The sequence below is a fragment of the Coturnix japonica genome, chromosome 1 (genome assembly GCF_001577835.2).
Source record: "Coturnix japonica isolate 7356 chromosome 1, Coturnix japonica 2.1, whole genome shotgun sequence".
In the NCBI taxonomy this organism is placed as follows: Eukaryota; Metazoa; Chordata; class Aves; order Galliformes; family Phasianidae; genus Coturnix; species Coturnix japonica.
The window spans coordinates 52,786,769-52,801,391 of NC_029516.1; the positions used below are offsets into that span (position 1 = coordinate 52,786,769).

At 42.2% G+C, this 14,623-nt stretch overlaps 1 protein-coding gene across 1 annotated transcript in view; it reads right to left on the minus strand.

Moving 5' to 3' along the window:
- Positions 1-14,623, minus strand: part of TMTC1 (transmembrane O-mannosyltransferase targeting cadherins 1) — a 138,689-nt gene that overhangs the window by 72,291 nt on the left and 51,775 nt on the right. The window contains exons 6-8 of the mRNA XM_015865935.1: positions 12,432-12,513; positions 11,036-11,139; positions 245-434 (exon numbers count right to left, since the gene is read on the minus strand). Coding sequence (XP_015721421.1) covers positions 245-434; positions 11,036-11,139; positions 12,432-12,513 — 376 coding nt within the window. The remainder of the gene's footprint in view (positions 1-244; positions 435-11,035; positions 11,140-12,431; positions 12,514-14,623) is intronic.

The following is a 14,623-nucleotide window of genomic DNA, read 5'->3' on the forward strand; positions in this document are numbered from 1 at the left end:
AGAGCCTACTGACTGTGGGGCAGGCTGAAACTTCAGGGGGGTTTGGATCAGCCACTGAATGCAGGACTCTGGGCCAAGTTTTGTCCTCAAATCAAACCAATCAGAGACTGAGACATTCAACTAGATAGATGTGGTATGTTTTTCCATCTCAATCAAATTTCTTGGGGAGGAAAATATTTCAGCTGAAGCTTAGGAAACAAAAGGTTTTAAACAAAATGTTGTATTGCATCTCCTTCTGTGCTACCTTGAATGCAGCTAGGCAGTGAAGGCTGAGTAACACCAGCACCAGCACCAGGAAGACAGTGGCCAAGTTCCTCACATCCCAGATAGACTCGACCAAAGGGATACTGCCAACTTGCCAGTCATAGCACAGGGTAATGGGTGCCAGCAGAAGCCATGCGTTGAAGGCCGGAAGGTATGAATAAGTCAGAAACCTGCAAAAGAAAACAGGTAACATAATGCATGGGATGACCACCAACACCACAAAATATTTTCCTCATACCAAAAACAGAGCTGAATTCATGCTGATTGAGAATTGGGTATTTACTGCTTACTAAAAGGAGGCTATGCACACACAGGTAACACCATACCTCTCTATTAATAAAGACATGCTAACATAGGTGGGAGGAACTTCAACAGATGATTAAGATAAATAATATGGGATATTCAGCCAATCCCATCTGAGCTTATTAGGGCAGGGGACAGCCACAAAGAGAAGTAGGGAGCCTTTTAAATTGTTGGGGGGGATGGTAAATACTAAAAATAAATTAATGAACAAACAAATAAATAAATAGATCCTGCATGGGATTTCTTCCCTCTGAGCCTACATTGGCTGTTGTTATCACATCCAGTTGCCATGGTACCTTAGCAGGTTTATTAAAATGATAACAAAGTTATCCCCAAGAGATGTAGAGCCATGCAAACAGAATTGCTTCATTTGCCACTTCAAAGGCTGCCTCTTTGGGGTAAAAATGCAGCTTTTCCAACAGCATTATATTGTATTTGCTGCAGAAGAGGTAAGATATTGAAGCAGAATGTGACTTCAGGGAACTGGGATGGAATTTCTCAGGTGGGTGCTGGGCCATGGCATGGGGATGGAACAGGCCTACATTTTTGCAGAAGCATCTTCAAATAACCAACAGATAGGATACTGGCTTCCCTTCTCATCTAAGAAATGTACATCTCCAGCAGCTCGGCAACCCAAAAGCAAGGAGGTTTCAATAGCTGGAATAAAGTTTAATTGTAAGAAGTGGAAAATGCTCATATCTATTTCCACACGGATCTTTCTAAGTTCACGATTCTGATGGAAAATGACATATTCCTACATTTTTATGGTTTTCAACCACTCAGCACATTTCTCTTCCATTCCTTCATTTTCCTCCCCGAGGTAGTAAACAAGGAAAAAAAGCGAGACAAAATTCATTTTCTCTCTTAACAGAACTAGCGATTGAAAGGACAGTTTCCATTGAAGAAAGCATCCCTCAAAAAAGCAATGTAATTCTACTCAAACTCCTTTAAATTCTGATGGTACTAAAGGAACAAATATGTCCTTTCACTCATTTATTTAATTATTTTAGTCCCCACGCCAATCCTTTCTGGTCTGCATTACTGAGAAAGCCAGCAACTCAAAACCTGATGTAGCTTAATCACACTCTCAGAGAAGTTATACATGGTGTGACCAAACCTCTACTTGGCTGGAAAATGCAGCAGGATTCTGCATCAACTTTCATAAAATGACAGTCCAGAAAAGGCTGCCAACGTCTATTTGCAGCTACTTAAAAGCCAAACTAAGATCCAGTGCCTATCCATTTACATCAATCTGAATAACACCACAGCATATAGTATTTTTACAAGTGTGTATTTTAGGATTTTCAGAAGCAATAAGTCAGGCTTCTATTTGATGCCTATGGAGAGGCAAGTTCTTGGTGTACGTGTCCTTTCATGCTCTGCATGTTAGCACTTTCAATAAGCATAATGACGGCCATGGAATTTGTTTAATAAGTCACAACACACACCATAATCTTCACTTGCTTTCTCAGACCACATTTCCAGACAGTGAGGTGGACTGAACTCTGGCTGAATGGCCAGATCAAGAAGGTGGTGCTCAGTGGTGCAAAGTCTTGTTGGGGGCCCGTAACAAGCAGAGTGTCTCAATACTGGGCTCAGTCCTGTTTAAATTCTACAGTAACTACCTGGACAGTAGGACAGAGTGCACTCTCAGTAAATCTGCTGATGACACAAAACTGGAGGGAGTGGCAAACTCACCCAAAAGCCACACAGATATCCAGAGGGACCCCTTTGAAAAACAGTCCAGTGGAGGGCCATGAGGATTACAAAGGGCCTGGAGCACCTCTCCCATGAGGGGAGGCTGAGAGCTGGGACTATTCAGCCTGCAGGACAGGAGGCCCAAGGGGATCTCATCAGTGTCTATAAAAGATCTGAAGGCTGGGTGCAAAGAGGACCAAGCCAGGTTCTTTTCAGTAGTGCCCAGTGCCAGGACAAGAGGCAGTGAGCACAAACTGGAGCACTGGAGGTTGCTCCCAATCAGGAGGCAGCACTTCTGTGTTGTGAGAGTGATGGAGCACTGACACAGGTTGCCCAGAGAGGTTGTGGAGTCTCTTCCCTGGAGATCTCCAGAGGTCACCTGGGTGTGAATGAGCCAAGACAACCAGTTCTTCCTTGACTAAGGAGGAATCTAGGATCACATAACCTCCAGAGGTCCCTTCCTACCTCAGCCATTCTGTAATTCCAGGCAGGAAGAAGTGAGAAGGTTATTTTGGACCCTTGCAAACTACAGTATTTCACATAAATGCAAACTAGTCACTTTTCTGCATCTTCACTGGTAAGACAGAAGCTGATAACTTGTTATGCAGCACAGAAGAAATAAACAGTTTGCTGCCACAACAAATCGAGTCAGTTTAGCAGATTTTAAAAGGAATTCAGGGTAACCAGATTAGTGAGTGTTAAAGCATTTCTGATGGAAGGTTAGGCCAAACTGCCATGGGAATGAGAAGAAAGACTGCAGGACAAGCACTGACCAGGGCAGGTTTGCAACCAAATCCTTTTCCCTGTGCCTGCAGGATTTTCATCCTCCTCAGAAGCCACGTGCACAGCTCACAGCCAGAGGCAGCTCCCAAAGGAGATGGACAACTGCCCTGTTCCATTACAGCAATAATTAGAATCTTAAATACGCTCTGCCAACAGCGGTGAACTATTTTAAAGCCTGTGACAGTCATTACTGTCTACGCACAGCCAACTGGTTCACATCTCCAGACATTCTACTGAGAACCCTTGGCTAGCTCTCTTGACTGCCAAGCCTGAATGCTCTCTCTGAACTTGTATGTGCCAAAAGCAGACATGGAAAGCAAGTCCCAAGAGGCTGCTAAGCAACTTCAGCATGACTTCTTAAGCTGCAAGAAAGCCTTGAGTAAAAAAGTCTGGATATGCTTTCAGCTTTGGTAACCCATCCTTGAACGTGATTGATGGCTGCATAAAATAAAGCTGTAGAAACCATCGCTATTCTAAGGTACTAGAAATAGAAAAATAACAGGATACTAATAATAGATGCTGACAATTCTGTGCTGCTTTTACTTATGGATCTCTAAAGCGCATGATATTTCTCTACGTTCACTTGTCTCTCCACTCACAAGGCTAACTAGGGAGAAATCTAAATGCAGGAGAAATGTTTGAAGAACATTCTCTCTCCAAAGCTGAAACTACAAAGAGGCAATCTGGAAATTTTGAAGACTTGAAGATTCATGGGATGATTTCAGAAGCTAATCACATTTCAGCTGCCTACCTGTGAATAGCAACAGAAATATTTTATTTTAATTAGTTGACTAAGTGAATTAACTTCTAAATTAATGATTTTCTCTATATTGCTGTTCATGTCTCCTAGAATTCCAAGGGAGAAAAATCCCTGCTATAACATCTACCTATCTATCGGCTAATTCCAGACAAGACAGAGTATTACCAGTGATGTGATTGGAAGAATCTGCCTCTTAATTGTCAACCAGTTTCCCCCCAGGCAGGTTAACAGCATTTGCATTACAGTAGAGTCATTTCTTATTTGCAAATTGAACATGGCAATCTAAGTTTCAGTGGGCATCCAACATATCTTTCCTTCTCAGAATCTCTGGCACATACAGAAAACCACAACTTCTCCTGTAGGTAGCAGGTGTTGTCATGGCAATCCAGTTTGTTTAGCATTCATTTTTTTTTTAGTTTAAATGTACTGTTGCATATTTTATTTAAGATAAATACAGGATGACTCATATAGAGAACCTGTAGCAGAAAACAATCATCTCAACTCATTGCTTTTGCTGCAAAAATGAAATAAAGAGCACTACTTAAAGCCACAAATAATATAACATAAAAATAGTTGAGCTATTATCTGTTACCCTTTGCTGTAACAGAGACTAACCAGCTTGGAAAAGCTCTGGTTTCATCTCTGTCAATCTGGGAGACTAGTTAAACACACATACCCACACAAAAAAGGGGAGATTTACGGAAATTTATGAGAGGTCCATTTGCTATTTGATTTTGGAGCATTTTAAGCTTTTTTTCCTCTCAGTACCCAGGGATTGATCTATAGATTTCCTTGCAAATCTCTGCTATGTGAGTGATTACAAGATGCAGACCATTCCCCATCAAGGCTGCATGAGAGCACAGATGCCAGTGACACTGTCTGCTCTAGGTGTACAGAATGGTGCAATCTACCGCTTTGCCAATTCTGGGACATCACATCATGTTCCTGATGAGTAATGGGGCTCACCTGACTCCCAAAGGTTCAGCAGGGTATACACTCACAAACAGAAGTTTTTATTGCACTGGTAATTTTAGCAAGACAAAGGCAAGAAAAAATATTCTTCCAGTTGGGAACAAGAGGGACCTGACTAAAAAACAGGTGAAGAAGTGCACTAAACTGGTATTTGGGAAATGAGGAGTTGTATGAAGAAGAGAGGATCTCAGACAAGCAAGAAGACTGCTGTCCTTCCAGGAATCCCTGATGTTGTTAATGAGATCCTTCTAAAGAAGGCCTGTGCATTGCCAGGTGCTCAGGGAGGTTTCAGCTCAAGTACGGGTGAGAAGAATGCCTTTATTAGGGAAAAGAGCTTCTCACTTGCATTAACAGCTGAAGTGACTTTAGCTCCAGGCTCTCTTCATTCTCTACCCAGCCCTAAAACCAAACATACTTGATGAGCCACTTCACATTAATGTCCTCCTAGGAAACATGGCTGCAATTATAACCAGGTGGTATCATTTAGGAGTATTGTCTTAAAATTGTATGTATTTGCACTTCCCCTAGGGAGCTGCCAGTCCAATCACGCTTTCCAACATGAGTTTATTTTCCTGATCTGTACATTGTCAGCCTAAACATTTTTCTTTTCATAGCCTCACAAGAAAAATACCACACTGTGTCTATCCAACACATCCTGTGACAGTGGAGTAAGACTACACAAACAACAGACAGACTAATTCCAATTTGACATCCAAATCCAAGCATCATCTAGACAGAAAATACTGCTAACTGGGAAAACTGCCCATGCATTCTCCTTCATCAAAACTCTCTCATCTAAGGGAAAAGAGCTGCCAGTCAGGAGAGGATGGGAGCAGAAAAGTACAGACAGATGGCTGCAGCCCAATGAAGAACAAGGTAATTTCTCTGGAAGGTGAGGTGATATGCAGCAGGGGCACACGGGGAAAGCTTCGCTGCCTGAAGAGCTCTGATCCAGTCTCAGGTTGTTTCAGCTCTTTGGCTGAATCTGACAAACGTTCAATTCTTCAAAAGGAAAGACTTTCAAAGAGCTTGCACATATCCCTGAGCCTGCTGTCATGGTCGGAATACTGGAAAACCTGGGACAGATCTTATAATCTTGCTTGATTTTTCCTCTCCAAGAACAAAACATGTTTCACCTGCCAAGAGCTGATGGCCTCTGCTTCAGCTGCACTCCTTTCTTTCCAAACACCGGCCTCCAGTAAGGAGGGAACTGTGGTGGAACCAGGGCATCAAGGAGTGCCATGGCCCACTACAATGCCTCTCCAGCTGACTTTCAGAGCAGTGCTGTCTACACCTGGGTTTGCTCCTTAAACAAAGAAAACTAAGCTAAGAAAGATGGTAAAATCTTTCACATGGCTCTGAGAAAGCAGATTCCTCTGGGAATATAATGCTACTGTAGGTTGGCATTTGCTTTGCAACATCATCTTCTAGGTAGACGTCAGTTTCTAGCTGTATATGTCCAATGCAGGGGAGTTGGACTAAATCATTTTAAAAGATCCCTTGGAACTCAAACATTTCTGTGGTTCAATTCTATGATTCTCTTTTTTGTTTAGATTCGGGCCCTGAATTCTGGGAGCCTATCAATATTGCACATATTATGCCGAAGATGTTAAGTTAAATAAATGTTAAATTTGGGCACACAGAAGAAAGCCCTGACCAAACAGGCAGGCCTTTTCCACTCAGGAAGCATGTGAAAACCTGGCCAATTAAAGGCTGATACATTGTAGGGGTCCGTTTTAATGCCAGCTTCTAGCCTGAGGTTAGTGCAAATTGCATACCAGAGGAGTTGCTACACTTTATTGCCTGGGCAGAGTGGCTGGCACCAGGACCTATGTAACCAGCACAGATCTGCAGCATGCCGCTCTGTAGTTCATTCCTGCGGATGTTACAGCTGAGATGATTACACGCCTTGCTCAGAAAACAGTCACAGGCCTTTATATAAGGGCATATGTGCCAGTTTTTATGTATTTCTTCAGCTTTCTATGGGACTGAATTCTCATTTATGTTTGAAATACCAAAGAAATGCGTAAGCCAGTTTACAGAGAGAACAGTTCAACCACAGGACAATGCTATCTCAAGGCAGAAATGCATTAACTATTTAGGGCAGCAACACAAACAAACCTACTTTATGACCACAGTGAGCAGACAAGGAACATCACAAGGCAAACACCAGAAGTTGTTAATGTAACTTGACTCCCAGAGATACACTTTGAAAGAAACACATTTACTTAGTCTGAAATTACTGGCAGGATTTAGTATTTCGCACACCTTAAGACATTCTGTACAATGGACCTTTTTCCTTGTCTTACCGTGGTGTTGGTAATACAATCTGTTTACTTAGAGGCCTCCTGATTCTTTCCTCCTCAAGAACGGCATAATAAAGAGATGTGCTAAATGTCTGAAGCATGACAACTTGCCACTCAGTGCCCTGCTAGCACTCTAACTGCACTTCAGTGCATTGTTTGCACAAAGCTGGGTAGCTCTCCAAGCCTAATTGCTTTCTTTTTCAACTTGCATCAAATTCAAGCAAGAGTGGTGGAAGAGATGTATGGAAGTGTTCTCTTTACTCAACAGCTTTCCCATAGTAGATTCTGAGATGGCAAGTCACAGTAACTGAAGGTTACCGTGTTCTTTATGTTAGGTCACTTGAGAAGCCTTCTATAGCAAACAACAGATTGAGTGGACAGGCTCTAATGGCAGCACTTAGGAGTAGCAGGATTCCTAGCACCTTCATTTCTGCCTGAGCTGAGAGATTAAGTGACAGACAGATTTCTTCATTTCACCTTTGCCAAGCAACATACTGGAGAATGCAGCTTTCATTTATCTCGGTATTTGTCAGTATTACAAAATCCAGCACCTTACAGTGATGGAAACATTCATATTTTGACTTTTAAAGAACTTACTGGAATTCCCATTGATACGTAATTGTAATGATGGTAATCTAGTGAACATACTGAGCAGATTATTATTTATTTCTTTTAAGACTGAAAGCTGTTGCTATTTCACACTGTTTCTTCTTCCAATGGTTGAATCAATTCTCTGTCTACACTGTTCAAGATTGGAGATACATTACCCAGAACATATGGTCATTTTCTAGAGCCAAACTGGACTGCAACAAAGGCCTGCTCAAAACAGGATCCTCTCACCAACAGAGAACAAAAATTAATGCCCAGCAAAACATACAAAAATAGCACAAGGAGATACTTCTTTCCAATTCCTAGCTACTACGATGTCTCCAAGCTAGATGAGGTTTCTGCATATTGAATAGCCTGCTTATCTGTTTTGTATGTGGTTGTTTTTCCTTAAGACTTGGTGAATGTCTCTTTGGGCCCACATAAGCATTCAGCACACATACAATGTTCTGTGGAAAGTGCTCCCCAACTCAATTAACTGCTGCAAACTACCTCCTTGGGCTTGTTTTGAAGCGGTTCTCTTCTCCTCTCTGTTTCATGTACAGTATTTTCTTCATGCTCCCCTACTCTATACAGTCACAGATATAGAATAATAGAATCATGTAATGATTTGAGTTGGAAGGGATCTTAAAGGCCATCTGGTCCACCCAACATGCAATGAACAGGGACACCCACAGGTAGATCATGCTGCCCCATCCAGAGCCCCATCCAGCCTGACCTTGAGTGTCTGCAGGGTTGGGGCATCCACCATTTCTGTGGGCAACCTGCTCCAGTGACTCATCACCCCGACTATAAAAACTTCTTTTTTATATCTAGTCTAAATCTTCCCTCTTTTAGTTTGAAACCATTTCCCCTTGTCCTGTCATCACAGACCCTGCTAAAGAGTCTGTCCCCTTCTTTCTTATAGACCCCTTTAGATACTGAAAAGCCACTCTCAGGTCTCCCTGGAGCCTTCTCTTCTCCAGACTGAACAGCCCCAACTCTCTCAGCCTGTCCTTGGGGGGAGGCGTTCTATCCCTGGGATCACCTTTGTGGCCCTCCTCTGGATGTGCTCCAACAAGTCCATATCTCTCTTGTAATGATGACTCCACATCCGGACTCAGTATTCCAGGTGAGGTCTCACCAGTGCAGAGCAGAAGGGCAGGATCACTTCCCTTGCCCTTCTGGCCCTTCTTTGGATGCAGCCCGAGGAAAGGTTTCCCTTCCTCACACCCTCAGTCATGTAACTTATATTAAAAGCATTGTAAGAGCTGGCAAAATCTGACCTCATTAGCCAATGCTTTTTCAAACCCAAACACTGCTTATGCCCACCCCTAATCTTTGCCACCCTCCGATAACCCTTGGTAGCCTTGGGACAAACCCACCAGCACAAGCCTGCTGACACAGAAGCCTTGAAAGAATTAACAATACTTCTTAGGGTTCATCTTATATCAGGCAAGACCCCAACTCCAGATCCAATTTCATGGATTTCACAATGACTGCCACACATTTCTAAACTATTTTTTTCCCCATTTTTTTTTAATCCATTCATTGATATCAGCCTTCCTCCAAGCTCCACAGGTATGGCAAAGTCTTAAAATAAAACTTTCAAACCTGCTAAATACCATAACATTTACCCTGGCAAAGCACGCACAGTAACCACATTTCCAGCTCAGAGCAAATAAAAGACCTTTGCTTTCAAACAGAAACTAATGACTGCCTTCACAACCTCCCTTAAGCTTCTCACACCAACTTCTCATAGCCTGCTGCTTCAGTTGTCTGCAACAGGAGCGTGAACTGCTCAGCAGCTTCTCCAAGGCTGGAAGGTTTTAGAATCCCTTCAGAGAAATAGTAATAGCTTTCCCTTGGAAGGGCTTCTGTCGTTTACTTTTCATGATGGTGGAGCAAGACAGGTGTTGCTGGAATGTAAGCCAGGGAGGAGCTCAGCCAGCAGCCCTCTCATAGTCCTTCAAGAGGCTGTCAAAAAAATCCACAGCAGAGGTGGCAAAAATAGGCACCGTCTTATACCCCCAGAAGCTTAGCCTTGGGATTTAAAAACTCTCTCCTATCATTATAAGATGAAAAGAGACAAACACAGAAAAGATATCTGCACAAAATAAGTAATTGGAATCAACCTAGGATCACTTAGGACGTTATGACCCCCTCCTTAGCAGAAATATATCAAAAAGGGACAATGCCAAATCCTTCATGCTGTGCTGCACGGTCTGGCATTAATGACCCTGCCAGAAATACTGCAAACAGATCAGAGCTTTCCAAATCAGACAATGTGCTTCCTGGAAGCACTTTTAGCCTTGATGGTAATAGAAGCTGTTGTCACATTATCATAAAGGTCTCCCAAATGAGATCCAGCCTGACTCTGCAGCAGATGCTGAATAAGAATTTCTTGATCTTAACTTGTGTCTCAGCTGAAATTCTGCCGCTGGAATTAGGTGCCATTGAGGTCAGAAAATGACATGGGAGGACCGCTCCCATTTCACTTGAAACACCATGAATTTCCTCTAGAAGCCTCCAAAGCATCTTTCCCCAGTTTAGTAGTAAACCAGAACAATCAGTTATGTATGTAGTCCTGTCTTAAGAGGAAGTCAACTTCCTAGCACCTTCTTGGAGCACTGGTCTGGCTAGGTGTGTAAGGAAGAGCCACACCGTAGCAGCCATGGCCCTGATGGTCTGGTCCAGCAGAGCCAGAGGGATGCTGCACCTTAACCTAACATTACGCACAGTCCCAGGCAAGGAAGAGGTCATTTTTACCATGTTTAAGTGTATATGTATCATTTGAAAAACAGAAAGGTAGTTATAAAATAACAGAAGTTCGTTAACACAAGTTTTTAATACCCACAGCAGCCCAACCTGTGCTCAAGTTCAAGTGTGCGCTAGGAGGGCAGTACTCTATGCCACTAGGATCCTGACTTCCACTTTCACAGTCCTGATCAGCCACCCATATTTCACCAACAGGCACAGTCATCCCCCTCCAAACAAACTTCAGATGAAGCCAAAACTGAATGCTTACATCCCATACTTAGGGAGCAGCCAGATTGAATGCTGAAGCCTCAGACACCGGGCTTCCCAGTCCAATGCTCAGATACTGAGACAACATGCTCTGGGCTTTGCATAAAAATAAGCCCAGAGCTTTCAGTAAGAAAGGATGCAACATAATTCCACAGGAACTAGAGCATGTTTTGGGGTTCTGATTGTTTTCTATTTTAGACAGAGCAATAAGGAGAAGCAATTAAGGCAACAAAACAAGTCTTCTCATTTACCATCTGTAAAATATTTCAGTGCAAAGAAAAAAAATAATGTCATGACTACAGTTTTGCAAACTTTTGTTTGATTAATTGTGTTGTACCTCGTCAGCAAATAGGGTGAGAATGAAGCTGGATTGTCCTGTTCTGAAAACATTGGCATGGATCCTCCCATTATCCAGAGACGGAAATACAAAATGAGAATCACCTTCAAAGAAGAACATCTAGGTTAGTAATGTGCGGCTAAGAACAACTAAGGCCTCTGCCAAGCATTTGTTTTGATAGTACTCTGGGCTCTGTGCTGTGCTCAGATGACAGTCAGCTCAGCCGATTAGGCAAAATTCAATTCTGTGCAGGTTGCAAAATTCAGGTTTAAGTTGTGTTCACCTTCCTGAGCATCTGAGGCTGCTAGGCAGGGGAAGAGTTGTCCAGGGCCTGTATGACTGATGGCAAAGATATTTCTGCCTAGGACAATCGAGCCCACTCTGGCTTCCCACACCAATGCAATCCCTAACCCTATTGCCTCCCACTTCCAGTCCAGCAGCCACCACCTCCACGCACACCGCAGGCTGCTGCAGTGCAGAGCCTGGCAGCACAAGAACTTGCAGACTAAGGGAAGAGCACTAATCTTCGGGGCATCAGCTGGGCTATGAATATACATATGTCGAATGTGCCAGCTCTCAAGCAATAGCCTGGTCCTCCACAACCCGGCTCACATGTGCATTACTCAGAGGAACCCACTTATCACAGCTCCCACAGCAAATGCAGAAATTCTAAGGACAAATCCATCACCCTGTTGTGGCTCAGTCTCAGCAGAGGTTAGCCACTGACCTCTAACTAAATACAGAGGAAAATACAGGGCTCATATCTTAAAAGCTATTATTATTCACTCACGCTGGCACCGGTCTAAGGACAAGCTCCATCTATGTTTTTCTTGCTGTGTAATCCTAATCTCTGGAAGGACTTCTGTGGCTTGGCATTTCACCACCTCTCCGGGAACCACTTGTCACTGCAGGACAGGCAGGGGGATTTGGCTCCTCAAGAAGCACAAGGAGTTGTACACCCAGTGAATCCACGTGGTGGTGGTGAGTTTCTCCCCAACAACACACCAAGAGCTGCTTGAAGCAGACCAAGAACAAGGTATTTGCAGGCAGAGCTGTTCTGGCGACCGACCAAGCCCTGCTATGAAACTAACAGCATGCCATAAAAGTAATGACTTTCCACTCAGCCCAGCACCACCAGCTCCCCTGTATTTAGGGCAGGAAAGGCTTACAGATTATTATGCAGTTGTAATGGCAACCACTATAAAATTAAAAGAAAATCTGAACCAAAAGCACAACAACAGTTTTGTTTGTGCCCAGCTGAAGTTTTCTAGACCATTTTCCAATACTAACTTTGTTTAATATCCACCACCTCAGCTTTCTGACTCTTTTGGGATACTACTACACAAAGCTCATTCTTGTCACATACACAGAAACACATGATCAAGTACATACTTACATAGCTTATTACCAGAGCAGCTCTCTTCAAAAAAGGTCTTGCAGTGTATAAGAAGTTCTCGTTGTTATTTGCAGTCAGGTAGCTGAAATATAAGGAAACAAATATTTTTAAGTACTCTAAAACAGTTAAACTAAACTAAACTAAACTAAAACTTATTTTTCAAACTGGAAGAAAGTTATGCATTACTTTAACCACCCTCAACTACCTTGCTGTAGCAATGAGACCCCTTCTATTCTTCAAAGCCCTTTCCAGGTCAGAATTACACTTGTAAAATAAAGGTTACTTAAAGTAATACATGATATAGGACATTTTAGTTTCCCCCACAAGATCTGTGGAGGTTTTTTTTTTGCTTTTTGCCTTGTTTTCTGTATGTTTATTTGTTTTTAAATCATCAGTTAACTCCTTAATCCCCAGAAAAACCCAGTCTTTTAGAATTAAAATTAAATTAAAATGCAAATCCTCCCTGCTCCCAGCTCCCTATTCAGACTCTAGAGATGGGAAAAACCGTCCAGTAGAACTGAACTTAGAATAAGATTTTGGAATTTAAGTGTATGCTGCACGCTTGTTTCATTACTGACAAGTCTACTGACAAGGTGTTATGACAATAACCTGCATAGAGACAAGCACACAGGTGGTTTATTGTCCTAGGAGTGCTCATGAAAACCTTTCTGTTTCTCAATGAATAAAATTAAACTGTATCTGGAGCCTAAGCTACATATTTATTTTACTGTAGGGTAGAAGCACTTGTCCAATTCCAGGGAGCCTTCTTAATGTAACAAATGGTGCCATCTCTAAGACATTAATTCAATGAGAATTCCATTTCTACAGAACCCAATAGAGTTTTTGTCATAGTAATAAAGCGCTGAGACACAGAAAGAAATACAGAAGAGATACGAATATTTTAAGCAGAGAGGAACTAGAAAACTATTGGAAATCTGACAGATAATTTTAAGAAGTTATAAATAAGAAGTAAACAAAATAAATTCAGAGCCAAAACATTTTCGGGTTCTTTTGCGTAACAAATCAGTACCAGGACACTCTATTTAAATGATTTACAGAAATTACAGAATGAATCAACACCTGCACACAAGTTCGTTTTCCAAGCATGACAATGTCATACATTTTTCCCGTGAACATCTAGCACATAAACTGCATCTTATTTCCTTCCCAAATTCCTCAGCACAATTTATCATCTGATTGCTTCCACCCTTCAAGTCTCAGAGGAAAAAAAACAACAAACCAAGACTGCAGCATTTCCAGGAGTCTTTAATATCTGGCTTTTTGTTCAAATATTCTATAGTAGGAAGCTTGCAATCCTGGTCTCTGAGGAAGGATGGAGAAAAAAAAACGTGCTAAAGACAAAGCAATAGCAGCAAAGCCAGCAAGAAGCAGTCGGCATTTAACGTGCAGAAGGACATCTGGGTGCCCTCTAGAAAATAACCAATCTTCAGAAAACTTTCCCTAAGCATCACGCCTAAAACTAGTAACCAAACTACATGTAGTAAATAAAGTCAAATGACTTTGCATCTTTGGCGACTACTTACTTAGAAATGTTGACATTTAAGCACAGAATCTGACTTAAATGTCAGATGAGTCTTCAAGGGCTGAACTCTGTGAAGTGCAAAGTTTTTTGAGCTCCCACTGATTTTAATCAGGCTCCAGTAAGTTCAAGTGAGATGAAACTAAGTCTCCAGCTTTCCCTCTCTGTGAAAGGTCAGGCTGGCCTTCAAGTGTTCACCATGGCCCTGCTCCAAAACCCACCACAGCCGAAGGGAACTGCTCTCAGTGACTTTAATAGCATTTGGATCAAATCCTGGTCTTTTGTTCCCCATTGGAACCCTTTATGAAGTGTAACCCCCTTGTGATTTGCAGCAAGAATAGAAGTGTTGGGTTGCATTTTGTTTGTATTTTTTTTTATATATAGACGGAGGGAGGTGAGACTATTAATCACACGGCCTGACTGTTTTCATTATGAAGAACCTGTTTTCACTTGCTTGAAGTTTTAACTAGCTGTAACACTTTGGGCAGAGATTTTCCACTACAAATATTTGCTTTAGGTGGAATTATTCTGAAAAAAAAAGAGCAGCTAGATCAGTTCTGCTTCCTTTTCTTCTGACACTTCAGTTAGAGACAGAGGAACACTTTCATTGGTGTTAAGAAGTTGCCAACTTTGTCCTCAAGAAACCGTATCA